General features: G+C 59.0%; 1 protein-coding gene across 1 annotated transcript in view; it reads left to right on the top strand.

Moving 5' to 3' along the window:
• Positions 1-21,947, top strand: part of Slc12a7 (solute carrier family 12 (potassium/chloride transporter), member 7) — an 80,610-nt gene that overhangs the window by 15,833 nt on the left and 42,830 nt on the right. The window contains exons 2-6 of the mRNA XM_013013826.1: positions 5,727-5,890; positions 13,171-13,379; positions 14,791-14,854; positions 19,108-19,202; positions 19,615-19,737. Coding sequence (XP_012869280.1) covers positions 5,727-5,890; positions 13,171-13,379; positions 14,791-14,854; positions 19,108-19,202; positions 19,615-19,737 — 655 coding nt within the window. The remainder of the gene's footprint in view (positions 1-5,726; positions 5,891-13,170; positions 13,380-14,790; positions 14,855-19,107; positions 19,203-19,614; positions 19,738-21,947) is intronic.

The raw sequence follows: 21,947 nt of genomic DNA, 5'->3' as shown, positions 1-21,947 counted from the left end.
GGGTAGGTGGCGTCTCTGGGTAGGTGGTGTCTCTGGGTAGGTGGTGTCTCTGGGTAGGTGGTGTCTCTGGGTAGGTGGTGTCTCTGGGTAGGTGGTGTCTCTGGGTAGGTGGCGTCTAGGGGTAGGTGGTGTCTAGGGGTAGGTGGTGTCTCTGGGTAGGTGGTCTCGGGGTAGGTGGTTTCCCTTGGGGTAGGTGGTCCCTTGGGGTAGGTGGTCCCTTGGGGCAGGTGGTGTTTCGGGGTAGGTGGTCTCTGAGGTAGGTGGTTTCCCTTGGTTGTGTCCCCCCCTTGACTGACCTGAGCTCTGCTACTGTCCCATTTGAGCTGGCATCCCTCATCTCCCTCTGCTGGCTGGGACAAGCCCCCTCCTGGGGTCATAGAGCAACCAGGACAGTTACCTGCCTGCATAGTGCTAGCTGCCCCAGCCTGGTTGGCAGAGTCCTTGCCAGCTTTGTTCCTGGGCTCTGCGTCTCACACTTTGACCTTCTGTGGAGAATCTCCATCCCAGCTCCCAACCCCAGCCTCCTGGCTGCGACTTTCAGGTGACCTTGAGCCCGTTGCTTCATCTCTGGGCCTGGTTCTCTGCAGACGCTGGCATTGGTGGGGTGCTGAGGAGGTGAGGGGCCAGTGTGGCCAGTGTGGGTGCAGCTCCTTCCTCCCGGTCTCATTGGAGTTCCCGGCTCCCTGCCCCGGGCTTGGAAGGAAAGCATCAGGTCCTATGCCCGCTTCAGAGGCAAGCAAGGCCAGGCGCTTCCCCTGAGCTCCCTACTTACTGGGAACTCTGAGACAAGCCAGACGTGGTCAGGGCCCCACCCACTTCCCTTAGCGGCTGTCCACGCTCTCTGTACAAGGACAGCTTGTGTCTCATTGGAGGGGCTCTGATAGAGTCTGGCATGTCAAAATGTGCCCCCCCCACGCAGGAACGGAGGGTCCCACAGACACTTCCTGGATACCCAGACACGTTGGAGTGTGGATTGTGTTTAGCCAGAAGCGACTTCTCTCTTACTCTCTTGTGCCTTGTGAGCTGTGCGGAAGTCAGGTCTGAGGGAAGGCTTCCACCAGTGTCACCGCACAGACTGGTGTGGACCTTGTGCGGAGCCTGTGAGGAGCACAGGGTGGGCTTTGAACTTGTGACCTTGGGCCATGTTCAGGTGGGACTCCCTTGGGGGGGCATTGGCTGGGCTCCGCACCCTGCGTGTCATAGAGTTTGGGGAACTCTGGTTCTGTGCTTTCAGTGACAGTTCTGTGGTCTTGAAGTATTGGTTGTGTCCTGACAGGGACTCCATTGGCACACACAGCTGCCTGTGACCGCATAGGTAGCTTTGGGATGGGGCCCTGCTGGAGCAGGAGGACGTTGGAGCCCTGTTCAAGGGCCTGCTGCTGGGGCCCAGGCGCGGGTGTGGTCACAAGCCAGGTGGAGCCCGACCAGTAGTAAGTGGAGTCTCCTCAGAGGCAGGCCTCCTGGGAGACCTCGTGAGGAATGGCGGGACGGGCCAGGTTCTCCTCATGAGGTGTGGCGGGTGTGAGGAAGAGGACCAGGTTATTGGGAAGCGGGTTTGCTAGGCACCCCAACCTGCAGAGCAGTGGGACTTGGAGGGTGGGGTGCACCCAGGGCCTGGAAGGGGCCTTCTGAACCTGTGACCGCTCGGGCTGGAAGAAGCCAGCAGCCCCTGGCTGCCTGCCGCGTAGCCTGTTCTGAGGAGGTAGATGGTGGGAAGGCAGAGGGGTTCTAGGGCCACAGTGCGGTCTGGCCTTTGAGTCTTAACGTTGACCTGCCCCTGCTGCAGTGCACAGGCGGCCAGTGCTGGTGTTGGAACCATGAATTGAAGGCCCCGCTTCACCCGAGTGGAGTGTGTATGTTTACAGGGGCCCTCTGCCCCTTGGGGGTGCCGACTCCCTCCCAGACGAGAAGTAGTTGATTGTGCGGGCTGCCCGCACCGCGTCCCTGCTTCCGCACTTCCCCCTTACAGTGGGGTTACGTTACCTTCAGGACTTGCCGTGCGAGTCCTTTGGTTTTGAGACAGGGCCTGTGCACCACCAATACCCTGCTGTTTCCTCAGTTTTAGCTCTTGGTTTACACATGCTCATGGCCCCGGGGGGGCCTTCACTGTATGGCCTTGTTCTGGAAGGATCCTGGATCTTGCCCCAGAACAGGGACCACACCTCTTCACACTTGTATGGAACAGAACGTTTCCTGCGTTCAGTTTATTGTGAGATTCCTCTAGAAGTGGGGAGGATTCTGGGTGGGGATGTTTTCAGAGTTGGTATGGAACTGATCCTTCTGGACTGATGGGCGGTCTCCTCTCCCCAGCCAGGCCACAGCCTTGCCTGTCCCTGTCCACACTGTCCCAGGTTTACTGCAGGGCCCTCACTCTTGAACCGCCCTCCTGCTGCCGATCCTGGGGCTTTGAGGAAACACCTCCTCCTGGACTGGTTGCTGGTCCTGTTTTGGATCCCTTTCCTGCGTTCTTGTGCTCTGTGGTGGGTTGTGTGTGGGGCTGGGGGTGGGGGCGCTGCTTGCCTCCATCTGTAGACCTGACATACTTACTCACTGAGACAGTCCTAGACATCCGTGTAGTTGTGGGGTGCTGGTCAGTGCTAGCCACCGTTGTGATTTTGGGGTACACTGTGACTGCCTCTAGGGCTGTGGCTGACGGGCGGTGGGATGCCGCTCCTTGGCCAGCCGGAATGTGGGAGTCAGGAAAGTCGTTGGAACACAAGGCTTCCAGAGTCTGTCCTGATCAAGGACAGGCTGTGACAACTGCTCTCCACAGGGTTAGGAAGGGACGCGTCATACACAGAGGCCAGGCAGGGACCCCAGCTCTATTTGTCAGAGTCTTGGGAAGTAGGGCTTGAGGGTTTGGGAGTCATTTACGGAGAGCATCATGTGTAGTGTGTGTGGGACCAGGGCGGGTTACAGAATGTGTTTTGTGCACTAAATTCTTCTTACCAGAGCCGCTGGAGGGGTTGCTCAGTGCTGGCCACTTGCCTAGGGACCATGGGTTTCATCCCCAGTACCGGAGAACAAAATAAAGGAAAGAGAAATGGAGCTGTGGCTCAAGTGGAAAGGCACCAGCCTTGGGCACAAATAATCAGGTGAGGTCTCGAGGCCCTGAGTTCAAGTACACATACTGGCACAAAAGCGAAAAGAAAACAACCCAGAGGAAAGAAAGGGTGTACACTGAGCAGGCCACAGCAAAGGAAATGAACAACCTAGGGAAGCACAGGATACCCAGGGGGAGATAGCTGTGGAAACTGGACCATCTGCTGGCCTCGGTCCTCTGTGCGTGCACAGGTCCATCACAGGGTCGGGGGGTTGAATGTGGGACAGCGGCTGTCCAGCAGTGGCTTCGGGCCGCCCGTCCTGCTGCGGCCTTGGGTGGAGCCTCATCAGTGAGAGGACTTCCCTGGCACTGCATCCCCTGGTTCCTTCTGGAAGGCTCCTAGGCCTGTTCTCTGTCACCCTGGTTGGGGGTCTGAGCTGTGAGTAGGTGGAGGGCTGTTGCTGCTCAAAGAAGGGCCACAAGGTGGCCACTGAGGGTCAGAAATGGTTAGCGAGGCCCCAGCGTGGGTCCAGACAGGTCTGGGTCTGCTGGCACTGGTCACCACGGCCGTCACTAGCTAGAAAGGTCCTCTGCGTGGCTGAGTCTCTCAGGGCGTGCGGGGAAACGGGGCTGGGAAGGTCGGTTTGTCAGTGCTGCTGAGCGCAGGAGAGGGGCGTCCGGGCGGTGGTTTGAAGGTACGCCGGCCTTGGCTAGTGACTCAGGGCAGTTCTGTGCAGAGGGCCTGGCTCCTGCCTGGGGAGCTGGCAGAGCAAGTGCACAGGTCATGGCGGAGCGCCCGCCGAGGGGGGCTCCGGAAGGGCGGGGCTCCCAGACCCTCTTCTGCTCTCTGAGGGAAGGACAGCTCCTTAGCAGGAACACGTATGTGTGTGTGTGGGGTCTTCACAAGGCAGTGTGGAGTGCCGCAGTGCTGTGTGTCCTTAGCATGTTAACACATCTCTGCGTAGAGGATGGGCCTGTGGTTACCTGTGGTCCCGGTCCACTGGTGATGGTGTGTGCGTGGCTTGAGAGCTGCTCTGGGCATTGGGCCAGGCTGAGGAGCCCCACGTGGGTGGGGTTTGCACACGGCCTCAAGCACACCCTTGCCCTTCAGCCTTCCAGACCTGGGCGGACTGTGAATCATTGCCCCCTGTGTTGGAGTTTTAGACTTTGCCAGAGAACCACGTGCGGGCCAGGGGCTTCATCATGGCGGACTAGGATGGATGGCTCTGTCCAAATAGCAGATAAGGGTCCTGCAGTTGCCCAGACCTGAAGCTCACTCTCAGGGGCTCTTGTTGCCTTCTATGGTGGCAGCTGCCCCAGAGGAGAGACATCCCAAGGTCAGGGGGTTGGAGGTTGATTATTTACTGCCTTTACTATGTGGGCCAAGTGCTGCCTACAAAGGGAGCGTGCTAAGCTGTAGAGAAGGGAAGGAGTGTGCTAAGCTATGGGAAGGGAGCTCATTTCCCTAACACCTTCTGTGGGTGACTGGATTTTGGGGTGGCCTGGGTGGCGTCTGAGAAGGGGCTTCCTGGTGAGGGAGGCCCTGTCTGGGTACAGAGCTGACCGCGCCCAAGCCATGCAGGGCCCTGGGCTACCACCTCTGCCTGTCTGCTACGGCGTGGGGAAACCTCAGACCTCAGCTGGGGTCTTGGCCATGTCCACCCCTTCCCACCGCCTGGCAGAGAGGTGGACCAGGGAGCCAAGTTGCTTTGTCGGGGACTAGACCTGCTGGACACTGGGCTTCCGCGCTCCATTGACGGCAGGACCTAGCCGTGGACTCCCAGGAAGGCCCAGGCTCCTGGCACGGGATGGCCTGAGGCATCTGGCCAGGGCCTCTGCCCTGGGGACTGTGGAGGGGTGGGCTGTACCCTCCTGGCGCAGACTAACACCCCTGCAGTGGGAGTGCCACCCTTTGAGGCCAAGCCCCGAGGGCAAAGTGTGAGGCTGGGAGTTAAGTATTAACCTCGGCCCGTGGCAGTGGCTGCGTGGGGCTCTGACAGCTGCCCGCGTGGGCTGGTGGCTGGGATGGGAGTCAGTCTGGGGCAGCCCAGTGACCAGTGGGGCCTGGGGATGGCTCTCCAGATAGACAGGTGGTCTCTGGGCAGTAGAGGTGCCTGGGCCATGGAAGCAGCTGTGGACACCACCAGAGCCGGCCTCTGCGAGCAGAGCACGGAGGGTGCGGCTCCCTGTCTGCAAAGGAGGACTAGGAGGGTGGGGGCTGCAGGTGTAGCTAGCCCTTCTGCTTGGGCACCTGGGCCCGGGCGGGGCTGCGCTGCCCCTGGGGCCGGCCAGCCTGTGTCCACTTCTTCCAGGCCTTTCACAGGGTTGCTGGTAGCAGCGGGTCCAGGTGTCCCCTGTGGTGAGGGGTGGTGAGCAGGCCTGTGCTGCCGCCCCTGAGGCCTTGGGGCTCCCTTGGACGTGTGAGAGAGAAGCAAGGCGGCTTTCTGGCCTGGCCTGGGTTGCTTCCTCCTTCCTGGCCGGTTTGTTTTAAGGAAGTGGTGGGGTGGAGCTGGGCCGGAGGACTGGCAGTGCTGTTTCCTTCCTGGTGTGTTTTCTTTGTCCTAACCCCTCCCCACGGCACCTTGTGGGTGGCTGGCGGGGCCCTGGAGGAGCAGCTGTGCCTGGGTCTGCACAGTGAGGAGTACTTCTGCTTCCCTGAGCTTTCTGCTGCCCCCGGCCTCAGACCCACGTACCGTGTGCGTGGGCAGCGTGCCCGGTCCCGGGGCTGCCCGAGCCCCCCTCGAGATGTCTGTCCAGCTCAGGACGAGGCATTCCTGTGGGCAGGAGGGCGAGGCCGGCGGGCGTCTCTGCGCTTCGGCTCTCACCAGGAACTGGGCCGTCACAAAGGTGGGCTTGGCGTCTCGCCGCCTGGCTCCCTGGCCGTGGGGCTGTGGCGCCGGCGGGCCGGCCGCGCCTGGAGGTCACCGGGGAGGATTGAGTGAGCAGGAAATCAGAGCAGGGAAAGTGTCTTTTCCATTTAGTGGAGGGTCTTGACCGCAGCCCAGACAGCTGAAACAGGAGCCACCCCGGGAGGCCTCACCGGTGCCTGGATGGCGGTGCTGGCGGCAGGCTGGGCCCAGGGGCCTGGCTGTTTGGGACCTGCTCACAGCCCTCCTTTGCCGCCCCCCCCAGCTCTGACACTGCTCACAGCCCCTCCTTTGCTGCCCCCCAGCTCTGACACTGCTCACAGCCCCTCCTTTGCTGCCCCCCAGCTCTGACACTGCTCACAGCCCCTCCTTTGCTGCCCCCCAGCTCTGTGCTCACAGCCCTTCCTTTGCCCCCCCAGCTCTGACACTGCTCACAGCCCCTCCTTTGCTGCCCCCCCCCAGCTCTATCACTGCTCCGGGCTTTGAGGAGGAGAGAGGCTGGACCAGGACCAGCACCAGCCTTGTGACAGGGCGTCAGGAGTGAGGTCACCAGAGGGGTCCTGTCCTGTCAACAGCAAGCTCCAGATCACCGGCGGCTGCCAACGCAGCTCACAGCACTGTGTTCCTGGGCGCCAGGGCCCACCTGACGGTGTGGTCTGAGGCCACAGCCCCCGGGGCTTTGCACAAGTGCGTGTGCTGCTGAGTAGATTAATCATGCGTGTATCTGAATGTTGTACACGGGTGAGTGTGTACACATGTGCAAATGTATATGTATCTACACATGAGTGTGTGTCTTCTGTGTGCATGTATGTGCATGCACATGCATGTACACGGATGTATGTTGTGGTATCTTATGTACACGAGTGTTTGCTGTGTGTGGTATGTGAGGTACACATAAGCATGTGTTTCTGATAGCTGCATGTCATGAGTGAATGAGCACACGTGTATATGCGTGATTCTAAGAGCATGTATGAGCGATGTGTACACATACATGTATACGGACGTGCACATTTGTGTGTACATATGTGGGTGCTGTGTGTGTTGTGGTGTCTGTGTACACGAGCATGGGTGGCCACTGAGTGCCATGAGTGAATGAACACACAGGTACCTGCATACACAGTGCACACACTATGCGTACACATACATGTGCAGATTTGTGTGTACATGAGTGTGTGCTGTGGTGTCTACACGTGAGCATATGCTGCATTGGTGCTTCCAACTGCTGCATGTCAGAGTGGGTAAACACATGCACATGTATGATTCTGGGAGCATGCATGAGCAGTGCATATGCTGGTGCACAGACTGCAGATTTGTGTAGCTGTGTGTGCTGTGGCGTCTGTACACCCAGGCGTTTGCCGTGCCTGGTGAGGTGTGATGTCTAACCATGCTAGGACTTTCTGCAGAGCAGCCTGGTAGGCAGTGAGCTGTTTATCTCCAGAGCCTCTCTGGACTTCTGGGCTGGTGGGAGTGTCAGATTAGACATGCACCTAGAGGATGTATTTTCCCAGCCTGTCCTGAGCTCCTTTTGAGTCGTGCAAGGTGGGGTCCTGGGGCCCTGTGGGGATGGGCTGCTCCTCCCTGTGGGGATGGGCTGGTCCTCCCTGTGGGGATGGGCTGGTCCTCCCTGTGGGGTTGGGCCGGTCCTCCCTGTGGGGTTGGGCTGGTCCTCCCTGTGGGGTTGGGCTGGTCCTCCCTGTGGGGATGGGCTGATCCTCCCTGTGGGGTTGGGCCGGTCCTCCCTGTGGGGTTGGGCTGCTCCTCCCTGTGGGGATGGGCTGCTCCTCCCTGTGGGGTTGGGCTGGTCCTCCCTGTGGGGGCGGGTCGGTCCTCCCTGTGGGGATGGGCCGGTCCTCCCTGTGGGGTTGGGCCGGTCCTCCCTGTGGGGATAGGCTGGTCCTCCCTGTGGGGTTGGGCTGGTCCTCCCCGTGGGGGCGGGCTGGTCCTCCCTGTGGGGGCGGGCTGGTCCTCCCTGTGGGGGCGGGTCGATCCTCCCTGTGGGGTTGGGCTGGTCCTCCCTGTGGGGTTGGGCTGGTCCTCCCTGTGGGGATGGGCTGATCCTCCCTGTGGGGATGGGCTGGTCCTCCCTGTGGGGATAGGCTGGTCCTCCCTGTGGGGGCGGGCTGGTCCTCCCTGTGGGGATAGGCTGGTCCTCCCTGTGGGGATAGGCTGGTCCTCCCTGTGGGGTTGGGCTGCTCCTCCCTGTGGGGATAGGCTGGTCCTCCCTGTGGAGGTGGGCCGGTCCTCCCTGTGGGGATGGGCCACTCCTCCCTGTGGGGTTGGGCTGGTCCTCCCTGTGGGGATAGGCTGGTCCTCCCTGTGGGGATAGGCTGGTCCTCCCTGTGGGGATGGCTGGTCCTCCCTGTGGGGATAGGCTGGTCCTCCCTGTGGGGATAGGCCGCTCCTCCCTGTGGAGGTGGGCCGGTCCTCCCTGTGGGGGGCGGGCTGGTCCTCCCTGTGGGGGCGGGCTGGTCTTCCCTGTGGAGAGACAGTAGAGCACCCCTCCTGTCTGGAGGCCTTTGCTCATCCAGTCTGTGGATCCTTTCTGTCTTTCCCAAGAGAATAGCTCCCTGGATGGCAGGCTGGAGGGAGGACCGGCAGGCTGGAGGGAGGACTGGCAGGCTGGGGGGAGGACTGGCAGGCTGGGGGAGGACCGGCAGGCTGGGGGGAGGACCGGCAGGCTGGAGGGAGGACCGGCAGGCTGGAGGGAGGACTGGCAGGCTGGGTGGATGAGACCATTGTCTGTGTGTGTGGCCTCGGCCCACTCATATGGCTGGCTCCCTGCCTGTGCTCAGGGAGGGGAGCTGGGTCTGTCTGCCTGGCCCTAGGGGAGAGCTGCTGTCATCTGGGGTAGCGCTCTCACCTCACGGGCCCTGTCTGTCTGGGACGGTGCCTCCCAGGTGACTTTGCACACCCATTTGAAGTAAAGGACGGTGATTGGGTGGAGGAAAGCCTGGGCTGGGAAGCATGAGTTCAAAGGAGAGATCCCCTCACCCATGACTGAAGAGATGCCCACAGCACAGAGCCTGTGACTTTAGAGAGGACCACAGCACAGAGACCCCGTGACTTTAGAGAGAACCACAGCACAGAGCCTGTGACTTTCGAGAGGACCACAGCACAGAGCCTGTGACTTTAGAGAGAACCACAGCACAGAGACCCCGTGACCTTTGAGAGGACCACAGCACAGAGACCCCGTGACTTTCGAGAGGACCACAGCACAGAGACCCCGTGACTTTCGAGAGGACCACAGCACAGAGACCCCGTGACTTTAGAGAGAACCACAGCACAGAGACCCCGTGACTTTAGAGAGAACCACAGCACAGAGCCTGTGACTTTCGAGAGGACCACAGCACAGAGACCCCGTGACTTTAGAGAGGACCACAGCACAGAGACCCCGTGACTTTAGAGAGGACCACAGCACAGAGACCCCGTGACTTTCGAGAGGATCACAGCAGAGACCCCGTGACTTTAGAGAGGACCACAGCACAGAGACCCCGTGACTTTCGGGAGGACCACAGCACAGACCTCAGTCAGGGCTGCTGCACTCATCTCACTGTCAGGACGGGGTGAGCAGGCTGGTTGTGTGGCCCCGTCCCGTGGGACAGGCATGCTCTCCGTCTTTCTCCTGGAAACCCAAGGCAGAAGCCCAGGTCGGCCCTGACCAAGTGCACTTGCTTGAGAAGAGAATGCTGGGTAGAAAAGGCCAGATGTGAGCTGGGAATGTGGGTTAGAGGTAGAGTGCTTGCTAGCCTGCATAAAGCCCTGGTTCCAGTCCTCAGTACCACATACACAGAAAAAAACAAGTGGCGCTGTGGCTTAAGTGGTGGAGTGCTAGCCTTGAGCAAAAGAAACTCAGGGACAGTGTCCAGTGCCCAGGACTGGCAAAAAAAGAAAAGGCCAGCTGCACACTGGCCCTCTTAGGCCAGAGAGGTTGTGGGTGGTTCTTGTTTCTCATTATTTCTTCTGTTTTTGGCTTAGAATGTGCTACTGTTTCAGCTAGCAACTTGCTGTTGGGAGCCCGGGCGCCCTCAGCCCAGGCCCTGGCGCTGCAGACCTTCCTCCCTCCCCTGCACCAGGGTGCCATGCTCCGTGCTGTATCCGCTGGTCTGTGTTTGCCGGGCTGCATGAACGCATAGAGGGCAAAGGATAGGAAGGAGGACAGTGTGGAATTTGGCATCCTGTGTCTGACAGATGCTTCTTTGGCACTTAACAGTTCACAGGAAGAGGCGTGGGGTGGGGGTGGGGTGTGCTTGTGGGGTGCTGAGCTGCCCTGGGAGGCCGGGTGTGGCTCCTTGAGCTTCCAGGTGGGGTTCTGTTCTGCTGTGGTGCCCAGTAGCTGCACCTCCCATCAGCTAAGCTGCTGGTCCCCCAGGCCGTGAGCGTCCACGCATCCATGGCTTCTCTGTGGGCCATGATTCCTTCCCATGCTACCGAATGGGTGGTGATAGCCACAGCTGGTGACAGAAAGAAGCCAATGCTGCTGGACACCAAGCCCAGCGTCCCGGCCACCTGCACAGCTGAGTGGGGTTGTGGGAGCCACCAGAAGTCTGCTCCTTCCTGGAGCAATTCTGAGAGTGCAGTGGTGGGCCAGGAGGAAGGGCGGGGGCACTGCCGGCCGTGGCCTGCGGTGGGCGCTGTGCTTGGAGGCTTGCTGAGGTCCGGCAGCCCCAGAGAAAGCCCAGGGCCTTTCTGGTTGGCCCACATTCTCCCCACCAAGATGCTGTCTTGGGAAGGGCAGTTCCCTTCCTGAGGGATCTGATGTGGTGTCCAGGTAGAGCCCGGGCAGGGTGACCCTCTGAGTTCTGCCCACGCCTACTGCTTGTCTGTGGCTCTCTGCCGGGGGTGTCACGGTCCCTCTGGCTGATGCACGCATCTGCTGGGGGTGTCTGCCCGCATCGCAGCCCTCCTTCCCTGGGACCGGCCTGGAGAAGGCCGCTGACTGTAGGAGGGACTGGCCTTTGTATACTGTCTGCTTCCAAGAGTGGGGATGGTGTCTGTACCTCCAGAGCTGGCGGTTGAGGTCTCTGAGCCTTGGTAGGGGGTGCATCTGATGACCTCAGCACAGTAGGCCTGCGGAGCTTGCCCTTGGGGGTCTCAGACGGAAGCCTGTTGGCCGTGGCTGTGTGCGTGGAGATGCACGGAGCCTTGGTGGGCGGGGCACAAGCCCACAGCTCACGGCTGTTGGAGTGCGTGTGAATGCCTGCCCCTTGCTCCCTTGGGATTGTGTTCCTTGCAAGATGCAGAAGTGGGAAATGATGGCAAGGTTTTTACCAGTCGGCTCTCGGGCTGAAGTACCTCCTGTGGCCCCATGCCCGAGATGTCCTGTGTCACAGGTCAGGCCCTCACACAGCAGCCTGCACGTGTGTGCTGTCCAGGGGTTCTTACAGCCAGGGCTGTGGGCAGGGCCGGCCCACTGACCACATGGTTTGGTTCTACCAGGAGCACCTGGTGTGGCGTGCCTCTGAGGGCAGACCGGCCGGGGCACTGTGTTCACAAAACTGCCAGGCTTTCTCAGCGAGGGAGAGAAGTGGTGGCCGCGCCGCCGAGGCCCTGTCCTGGCCCAGGCGGCGTCATGAAGCTCTGGCTGCTCAGGGTGGCCAGAAGGCGTGGTAGCAGGGGCTTCCTGTGTGATGCAAAGGGCCTGTGGCCTGCAGGGGTTTTAGAGTGGCTGGACCTATGTGGCTAGGGGTGGAAATGCACCGTGTAGCGTCTGGTGACAGGCGGCGGGGCTGCGGGGCCCTGCTCAGCGCAGGGAGTCGGGGGCCTTGGCTCCTGAGGTCTCCTCATTTCCCGTAGCACCCCTCGAAACCCTGACTTTGCCTCTGGTTGGGAAGGACCCCAGAGAAAGTGCCAGTCCTGTGGCTCCGGTCAGGCCACACACTACCATGGCCCTGGGTGGGGGCCTCGGCAGCATCTCTCCCAGCCTCTCCCTGCCACCTGTAGTAAAGCCAGCCCCTGCTGTAGCTGTTTAGAACACGTGTGGCAGGAAACAAACGGACAGTTGTGCTCTGCCTGTGTGGTAGCTAGCGCAGACTCTGGTTTCTGCTCTGACGCGCCATTTCCGGGCACCAGGTCAGGAGGCAGGCTTTGCCTAGACACCACAGGCTGCCGGTGCCCTGGGGCCGGCCGGGCCTGCTGGGGGCTGCTGCTGCTCACGTTACCTGGAGACCATTAAATATGCATTTAGAGGCTGTCCAGGACTTCGCTGCAGGAAGTGGCTGTGTGAGGTGTGGGCGCGGCCAGCAGCCTCCCCCCAGGGCCTCCAGCCAGCCAGCGTCTGTCTGTCCGTCTGTCTGTCCGTCCGTGGGAATCAGCAGCTTTCTCACCAGGTTCCCCCAAACAAGGCTCCGCCCTTCCAAGGCCAAAGGTCAGGGTGGTTGACACTCAGGCCCCTTGGTGGAAGGCCTGGACAACCTCCCCCCTCTGATCCACCGGAACCCCTCAGCTCTCTTGGTCCTCTGTCCTGAGGACCTTAGACCCTGGCACCGGGTGCTCTGGGAAGCGGGGATGTGACCCAGACGGCCCTCAGCCTCGTGTCACCACGGACACGAAAGAGGCTGCCTCTCTGTTCTGTTGTGGGTTTTACTGGCTGAAGGTTGTTCGTTACCATTTCTCAGTGACAGAAGCACCCGGAACTATCACGATGTGAAGCAGAAGGCAGTGTTGCTAGGCCCCCTGGGACTGGCCTCTCCCGGCCTTCCTGAGGGCTGTCCACGGCTCCGGAGGGCTGTCCATGGCTCCGGAGGGCTGTCCACGGCTCCGGAGGGCTGTCCACGGCTCTGGAGGGCTGTCCACGGCTCCGGAGGGCTGTTCAGAATTGGTTCAGAATTTTAGTACATATCAACTTTTGGAGGCTGTGGGCTCCGCCTGAGCTATGAATTCCACGTCAGCCCTTGTAATCGTGCATGTAGCCAGTGGCAGATCATTTCCTGTGTCATGTAGAAGGGATCAGGGTTTCAAAAGTGTGTTTGTCAGTGTGGCAAGTTGAGTGTTGTTAGTCCTTAAATGTGAAGGTGCATCAGAAGGGGATGTTGGGCTATGATGATCTGCTAGCCAGACTGTGATTAAACTTCTGACCCCAGCCTGCCCATCACACACCCTTGCTGGCTGGGGAGGGCTGGCTCTCTCCGGGAGCCGGAAGGCATCGGGCTCCTGCTCTGCCTGTCAGCCGTGTGGCTGTGTTTAAGTGCTTGGCGGTAGACACCTGATCCAGGTCACCGCTCTTCCTTATCTCTCCATCCCTCTGCTTTGTTTGGCTGGCAGAAGCCACCCCGGTCAATGCCCAGCACCGCAGGGGCTGCCGGCTGGGCGGTGGCACCCCGGACGACCCGTGCTGGGAGGGCCCTGCTGGTGGTCCACCCAGCTTCCCTGCCAGCACACCCAGCCTGCACTCTTCCCAGGATTACCCTTGGATCCTTCCAGTCACCATGAATATGCAGACGGACAGGGATGGGGACTCTGGGGACGCCACTGTAGGTGAGCGCCTTGTGGGTCTCCGCGGGAGCACACCTGTGCTGCCCAGGGCCCGGGCTGGTCCCGCGGGGGACATGAATTCAGATCGGGTGTGTAGGCCAGTCCTGCATGTGGATGCCCTCCGAGCTCATGCTTGCTGCCAGGGAGAGCCTCTGTGTGTGGGACGGCTCGGACGGGCAGGGAGCGGCCCAGGCCGGGTGTTCCTGAGACGTGTTCATGTGTGCACAGGTGTGTGTGTGTGTGTGCATGTACATGTACATGTGTGTGCTTAGATCAGTATGTCTCCAGTGCAGACTTTAATTGTAACACGGTGTCTCAGGAAACATAAACTGAAACTTGGGTGTATTTAGATTTAAAAGTAACCAGGGGAGATCTTAAAACCATGAATCCTCCAGGTAGTGAAGAAAACAGCTTGCAAGAGTTTCTGAGCGCTAGAAATGCAGGAGAATTGCTCAGATGGAGGCCTTTGTTTTTAATTAAGCATTTCTTGACTCCAGGATGTCACTTGAACGCCCCTCGGGCTGGCGGCGGTTGTTGGTGGGCATTTCCTCTGCGCTCCAGCTCCATGGAAACCCATGGAAAGGCCTCTCCTCTTGCTTTGGGAGAGACCTACCTTCACATCACTTTCGTGGTGACCAGGTGACTTTTGTCAACAGAGAAGCATCTTCTTTTTAAAGGACTGGAGCTGGCCATCTGAGGACAAGAGTAAAGGCTCGCCATGGTGGTGTCTTTGTGCTGTGATTTCTGTTGTTGCTGGTTTCTGTGCTTGCCTGTGTTTCTGCTTGCTCTCCTGAGCAAGGCTCTCCCTCCCCCACCGGGCCTCCAAGCCTGAGCCTGGCCAGATTTCCAGCTTTATGGTGCTTAGGTACAGAAATGAATGCCCGGATAAGCCTTTTCTTGTGCTGTTTTCTCCTTTCGGCAGGCAGCTTGTGGGGCCGCTCTGGGCTTTGGTTCTTTGTCATCTTGTGAGTTGTAAAGGTGGAGGGCCAGTGTTGAGCTGGCTCTCCACAGGCTGCTAAGGTCCTAACTGTGTTCAGTCACCCAGCAGGTGACTGGTGGGCCGGCTGGCCTTTCCTCATCCCCTGTGTTGGCTCTCTGGGAGGGGTGACTTTGTCCAAGGTCGTAAGCAGGGTTGGCTTCTAGGGGAGAATCTGAAACCCTGTGTCTGTCCCCTCCCTCGGGCAGCTGGGCCGCTGGCTAGTCCTCGATGACCTTAGTTTAGAGCTGGTGACCTACAGCCAGCCCTGGGGCTGGGGTGTGGCCTCACGTGTGGCTGGCTAGTGCTTTGGTCTCCAGTTTTCACCTTAGAACCGCTGATCTCTGTGTACCTGGCCACTGGGACAGACGGGTGCTGAGTGGCTGGCTCAGAAGTAGAGAGCTTGAGACAGACCTTGGAGGCCTTGTCTCCAGAGCACCTGGGATTTGCAGCCGACATTTTCAAGAAGGCCAACGTTTTTGTATTTCTTCCTTAAAGGTGAATTTGATTTGACTTCAGACTGGAAAACTACAGGCGTGTGAATTTGCGTGTTCATCTGCTTTAGTTTCCCACCTTTGCCCTGGGCCTCCTCCCTGATTCCTCCATCTCCTGTCTCCCTCATGTAAGGTGTATTAAATAGGTAGGTTTCATTAGGTAGCCGATAAAGAGAACACCATATGCTGCTATTCAGGCAGGAGAAGTTTAGTTTCTGAACTGCTGCCCCCTGCTGTGCATGGAGGAGAGGCAAGGCTGAAAAGAAAGAAGGTACCCACCCCTGGCCAGGACTTAGCTAGGCCAGGGACAGGAAGAGGTGTGGCCGGGGGGAAAGGTGTGGACACACTGGATCTGGACGTGACCTCAGCTCCTGGGACCCTCTAAGGTCAGATGGGAGGCATGTGACCAGAGGTGACCTAGGATATGACCTAGCAGGAGGGGAAGGTGACTGCTTCCAGGTCTGCCCATTACCTAGGTAACAGATCTGGGCAGGAGCTTGGCCCGGAGGGAGGTGTCCATGTGCAGACCTCACACCTGCCTTTCTGTTGTCTCCACACACATGTCGCCCTGTTTGTAGGTATGTAGTGATTTCAAGACCTTTCCTAGGCACATTTCCTAGGGATGAGCATTTTATTTTCAGCACCTCTGCAGGAGGGAATAGGTAACTTGGAATCGACATAGAAAGTTTAAAGTTCCCAGGGTTCCCCGTAGCCTCTTGTGCTGCCCACAGGAAGGAAGCAGGGGTTCCGTGTTGTCTGCCGCCATTGGCCCCTCCAGCCTGCAGCTCTGTTTAGTCCTTCTGTCCCCAGGGCAGTGTGACCTGCCAATGGGCATGGGGGCCTTGGTGGGGTCTCTGTCTCTGAGGTGAGCTGTCTTGCTTGGTCTCGGGAGGGAAGTGCTGGTTAGAGCTCGGCCATTTCTTGGCTTTGGGCTCATGGATTTCTTTCTCTCCAGTTGTGTTTTGAACACGTAATTGGGCACCACGTTATTGGGGCCTAGGAGTGGCTCATATCAAATTCAGGGCTGTGCTTTGTATTCCTTTGTACACTGGCCCGATGGCCTTGATTATGAAGGTCATGATCAAAGCCTGGGTCAGACATCTGCTGAGGACAGAAGAGGCCAAGGGTCAGGGAAGTGCGTCAGCTCCTGGAGTTCAGGCACCTGGAGTCTCTGGCGTCCTTCACAAGCAGCTTGTGCTGTGAGCAGCTGTGCTGTGGGCAGGCAGAGCAGGCAGCTGTGCTGTGAGCAGGCAGAGCAGGCAGAGCAGGCAGCTGTGCTGTGGGCAGGCAGAGCAGGCAGCTGTGCTGTGGGCAGGCAGAGCAGGCAGCTGTGCAGTGAGCAGCTGTGCTGTGAGCAGCAGTGCTGTGGGCAGGCAGAGCAGGCATCTGTGCTGTGAGCAGGCAGGGGCCATCGGTAAGGCCAGCACACTCCATCAGGATTTGGGGAATTTGAACCTCCGAAGCTTAGGTACAAGAAGTGTTCTTTGGAATGCCATCAGCGCCACACTCTAGTTCCCGGCCCAAAGAACTCAGCAGCCCATAAAGAGTTAGTGGGAAACATCTAAAGTCAAAAACCACTCGAGGATTGGTATGAGGAACTAATCCTACAAAAGCAATCTAGTTAAAGGTTATCTGGAGGGAACGGCTGGGGCAATCAAGGGCAAGAATTCCCTGGAGCCAGACTTTCCTGGAGCTTAAGGACCCTTGACACACCTGTAGTTCTTGGAACTGGGTGAAGAGGCCCCATCTATTAAGACTCCGAGGTGGCGGTGAGGACCAGATGGGCATCCATATCTCAGAACCGAATGGCTGGCTGTGCTGTGTGCCCTCTCCCCCGGGTGGGTGGAGCCTGTCTGTGGATCCAGTGCCTGCTTTATGTGCTACTTATTTATTTTTCATACCCATTGGGGCTTGAGCTCAGAACCTCATTCTCTTGCTTCACTATATCTGCTCTAGACTGATGCTTGAGACATATCTCCATTTCAGGCATTTTCCTGGTTAATTGGAGACAAGAGTCTCTCAGATGAGCTGTCTGGGCTGGCTGCAGACCTCAGATCCTGGCTGGGGTGGGGGGGGGTAAGGTATATTAAATACCACTTATGTTAGGTTTATAAAAAGAGGTTGCCAAGTAAGAACAGCACCACACATGTGGTATTCAGGTAAGGGGTAGGTTTATTCAGTAGCCCTGCTGGGACCAGGCCAGGTTGGCACTCCATGCTGCTGGCCCTGGGTTAGGCCTTAAACAGGAAGAGGTGTGGCCAGGTCGGGGAAAGGTGTAGCCACACTGGATCTGGACCTGACCTCAGGGTCTGGGACCCTCCTAAGGTCAGATGGGAGGCATGTGACCAGAGGTGGCCCAGGGTGTGACCTAGCAGGAGGGGAACGTGACTGCTTCCAGGTCTGCCAGTTACCTAGGTAACAGATCTGGGCGGAAACTTAGCCAGGAGGGAGGGATGTCCCTGTGCAGGCCTTACCGGGGGTTTGTTTTGTTTTTGACATTGTCCACTTTAGCATCAGGAAAACTCATCTGTTAGTGGGACCTGAGCCCCTTCAGGTGTACACACCCCATTCAAGGTGTACAAATTTAAAGTCAAAACACACTGAAGAAGACTTTCCTGGGGCTGGGGGTGTGGCTGGGGTGTGGCTCGGGGTGAGGCTGGGGGTGGGTGGGGGTGGGGCTCTAGAGGTTGAACATTTCCTGGCTAGGGTGAAGCCTCAAGTTCAACCCCCAGCTCCTGCCCCCAGCCCAGCTCTGCAGGGTTTGGCGGGCCTGTGCCATGGGACCCTACTGCCCGTGTTGCCTCAGGCATTTCTGGACTTGTCTCTGACTTCTGCTGGCATTCCTGGGTTTGTTGGGATGAATGAGCTCTTGAGTGTACACTGAAGGGGTTCTGCTGAGGAAAGAGTTGTGGAGGAAGGGGGCAGCTCAGGCTTCTTCCTCCCGCAGACCCGGCACATGTGTTGGGTCCTGGAGCTCACTTCCCAGAACGCCCCCGTGGCTAGCTGTGTAGCTGGGCAGGCACTGCTGTCCTGTGGCAGATGGACATCCCGGCCTGTGCCTGGGGCCTGTGGGGCTAGAACCTTTGTCTACTTGCAGCCAGAAACGAACTGGAAGCCTTTGTGGGGTGCTGAGGGGGCGTCCAGCCCCCTAGCATCACCCTCCGTGGTGCCTGTGCTTGCCAAGCTGTTTCTGATCTGCCCTGCCCCACCCCGACTCGACCCTGCTGCCTGCACTCCCGCAACTCTCCCCCACAGCGGTGCCTGCCTTCTCTGGAGAGCACAGCCCTCTCCCAAGGTTGGGGTGCTGAGGCCTAAGTCTCTAGAGATGTGACGCCCAGTACCATTTGGTGGAACCAGGGGACATGGGGTAGGTGTCCTGTGATCTGCCCTAGTTTGAGTTCCCAGAATCAAACACCTTTCCCATGGGGGTGACTGTAGCTGGGAAGTCCGAGCTAGTATCTTCTGTGTCTCTGGCTAGGATCTCCTGTGTCTCTGGGCTAGGATCTCCTGTGTCTCTGGGCTAGGATCTCCTGTGTGTCTGGGCTAGGATCTCCTGTGTCTCTGGGCTAGGATCTCCTGTGTCTCTGGGCTAGGATCTCCTGTGTCTCTGGCTAGGATCTCCTGTGTCTCTGGGCTAGGATCTCCTGTGTCTCTGGACTAGGATCTCCTGTGTCTCTGGACTAGGATCTCCTGTGTCTCTGGACAAAGATCTCCTGTGTCTCCAGGGAGAAAAACAGAGATTCCTTTCTGTATCCTTCCAGAATCACAGAGGGAGCAGAGGACTAGAGGTGCAGCTGTGCAGCAGTGAGGAGCAGAGGGCTAGCTGCAGCTGTGCAGCAGTGAGGAGCAGAGGGCTAGCGGTGCAGCTGTGCAGCAGTGAGGAGCAGAGGGCTAGCGGTGCAGCTGTGCAGCAGTGAGGAGCAGAGGGCTAGCGGTGCAGTTGTGCAGCAGTGAGGAGCAGAGGGCTAGCTGCAGCGGTGCAGCAGTGAGGAGCAGAGGGCTAGCGGTGCAATTTGCATGAGAGACTTCCTTGGCCTGGGGTCCCAGTTGGGCAGGTGAGGGTAGGACTTCTTCATTTTAAAACAAATTGTGCATATTCTGGGATGCACCGTTGCCTTTTTAGCATGGATGGGTGAGCAGGAGAGTGCATTAGCACACAAGCATTCTGAGCTGGGGTCACAGGTGTGGGGCCAGCCCAGCCCGGTGCCTGCCCTCCATAACTTTCTTCTAAATTTGGCCCAAATCTGTTTCCCACAGGAGATGGGAATCCCAGGGAAATCAGCCCGTTCATCAACAATGTGGAGATGGAAAGAGAAAGTTACTTTGAAGGGAAGAACATGGCCCTGTTTGAGGTAATTTTATTTTACTTTCTCTCAGAGGAAGGGGCAGGGCAGTGACTTTCCTGGGGAAAAATCAAGACTCCTTGGCTGGATGGTCCCTGGAGTGATGGGAGCCTGCCTGCCTGGCCTCGGAGGACCGGGTTCGAGGGCCGCCGGGCACGGCCCCGACGGGGAGGGGTCCAAGGACCGCAGGGCACGTGGTCTGACTCACCTGGCACCTCAGGGTCCTGTTCCACAGGCCCCCGAAGGTGGGGATGCTTCAGCTTTGTGGGCCCCCGTGGCCTGGCACTCGCACCCCTGACTCCAGACCGGCCACATGCGTGTGTGGGGCCTCGGCTCAGCGCCACGCTGGCCCTCGTGCCAGGGAGGGCGGGCTGGCGGCGATCTGCCGAGGGCCTGCCTGAGACTGACCCTGTGCTCACAGGAGGAGATGGACAGCAACCCCATGGTGTCCTCACTGTTGAACAAGCTGGCCACCTACACCAACCTGAGCCAGGGTGTGGTGGAGCACGAGGAGGATGAGGACAGCCGGCGCCGCGAGGCCAAGGTACCGCCGCGCCACCCTGTGTGCTCTCCACTCCGTCACGCATGTTCCCGTGCACTCTCCACTCCGCCACGCGTGTCCCCGTGCGATCTCCACTCCGCCACGCGTGTCCCCGTGCGATCTCCACTCCGTCACGCATGTTCCCGTGTGCTCTCCACTCCATCACATGTGTCCCCATGCGCTCTCCACTTCGTCACGCATGTTCCCGTGCGCTCTCCACTTCGTCACGCATGTTCCCGTGCGCTCTCCACTCCGTCACGCATGTTCCCGTGCACTCTCCACTCCGCCACGCGTGTCCCCGTGCACTCTCCACTCCGTCACGCATGTTCCCGTGCACTCTCCACTCCGCCACGCGTGTCCCCGTGCACTCTCCACTCCGTCACGCATGTCCCCGTGCACTCTCCACTCCATCACACGTGTCCCCGTGCGCTCTCCACTTCGTCACGCATGTTCCCGTGCGCTCTCCACTTCGTCACGCATGTTCCCGTGCTCTCTCCACTCCATCACGCATGTTCCCGTGCGCTCTCCACTTCGTCACGCGTGTCCCCGTGCGATCTCCACTCTGTCACGCATGTTCCCGTGTGCTCTCCACTCCGCCACGTGTGTCCCCGTGCGATCTCCACTCCGTCACGCATGTTCCCGTGCACTCTCCACTCCATCACACGTGTCCCCATGCGCTCTCCACTTCGTCACACATGTTCCCGTGCGCTCTCCACTTCGTCACGCATGTTCCCGTGCGCTCTCCACTCCGTCACACATGTTCCTGTGCACTCTCCACTCCGTCATGCATGTTCCTGTGCGCTCTCCACTCTGTCACACATGTTCCCGTGTGCTCTCCACTCCGCCACGCATGTTCCCGTGTGCTCTCCACTCTGCCACGCATGTTCCCATGCACTCTCCACTCGGCCACGCATGTTCCCGTGCGCTCTCCACTCCGTCACACATGTTCCCCTGCACTCTCCACTCCGCCACGCATCTTTCTGGGCCCAGGGATGCAGCCTGGCCTGAGGATTACTTTCTAAGCAGTGAATTTGCAGGTTGTCAGCCCTCTTTATCTCCCTGGGAGCTCTTCATTGTTCTGTGTCCTATCAGCAGACATCTTGTCTGTGTCCTGTATCTCCAGATGACATTCAGGTCTGGGTGCTGAGAAAGGAACTGGGCTCTGGCCATCGACTGACAGTGTCCCAGCCCCCTGCGTGGGAGTCAGCAGGTGTGGCAGCTCCAGGGGGTCAGGGCAGCCCTGGGCACCTGGGCCCGGTCCCTCGGGCCTGGGCAGCCACAGGAACCAGCCTTCCTGGATCTGCGCCTAACACTCCAGCTCTCACAGAGACTAGACAGGCCCCCTTTCCAGGTTCTGAGGTATTGGCAGGATCACGTTTCCCTCCCCTGGTCTCCACGAGAGTCCGTGTTTCCACGTCCCCTGCACAAATGCACGCTTTGCTCAGCAGAGCTTAGCGGTGGTGGCGAGGAGCGCGATAGTGTGCACTCTCAGCCAGCCTGCGAAGCCTCTGCTTCCTCTGGAGAACGAGATGTCTGATGTGTGGAGCAGAAAGAAGGGGTGGCTCTGCTTCTGGAGACCTGCGCCTCCCTGCCGGTCTCATGGTGTCTCCCTCCGGTCCACTCTGCACAACGCCTCCAGCTGCCCCAGGTGCCGCTGTAGCAGTGTCCAGCCTGACGCTGGCTCTGTGCAGCCATTAGGATGTCAAGCTACCAAGTGGCTGACCCCTGCACTTTTTTTACTGTGAACATAGCAGTTAGTGCTGTATGTTTGAGCCGGCTCAAACATACAGCAGGTTGAGCCAGTGGCTCACCCCTGTAATTGAAGCTACTGAGGAGGCTGAGATCTGAGGATCGCAGTTCAAAGCCAGCCTGGGAAGGACAGTCCATGAGACTCTTATCTCCAATTAATGACCAAAAACCTGGAAATAGAGCTGTGGCTCAAGTGGAGCATGTCCTCAGGGACAGTGCCCAGATCTTGAGTTCAGCTCACCGGACCGGCACACACAATACTAAGTTCAAACACTTCTGTGTGTCTAAGAGACTCACGGGATGTTCAGCGTTAGTTTTGAAACTCTTGTGATTGAAGTCCTAGGAGATGCCTTGAGATGGGCCCCATGGCCTGGTCCTGGGGCAGGGCTGGGGCTGACAGGGCGTCTGGTCCAGTGTGGTCCTGGGGCAGGGCTGGGGCTGACAGGGCGTCTGGTCCAGTGTGG

Source organism: Dipodomys ordii, unplaced genomic scaffold (assembly GCF_000151885.1).
Source record: "Dipodomys ordii isolate 6190 unplaced genomic scaffold, Dord_2.0 Scaffold21, whole genome shotgun sequence".
NCBI classification, from domain to species: Eukaryota; Metazoa; Chordata; class Mammalia; order Rodentia; family Heteromyidae; genus Dipodomys; species Dipodomys ordii.
This window is presented reverse-complemented; position numbering and strand designations above follow the sequence as displayed.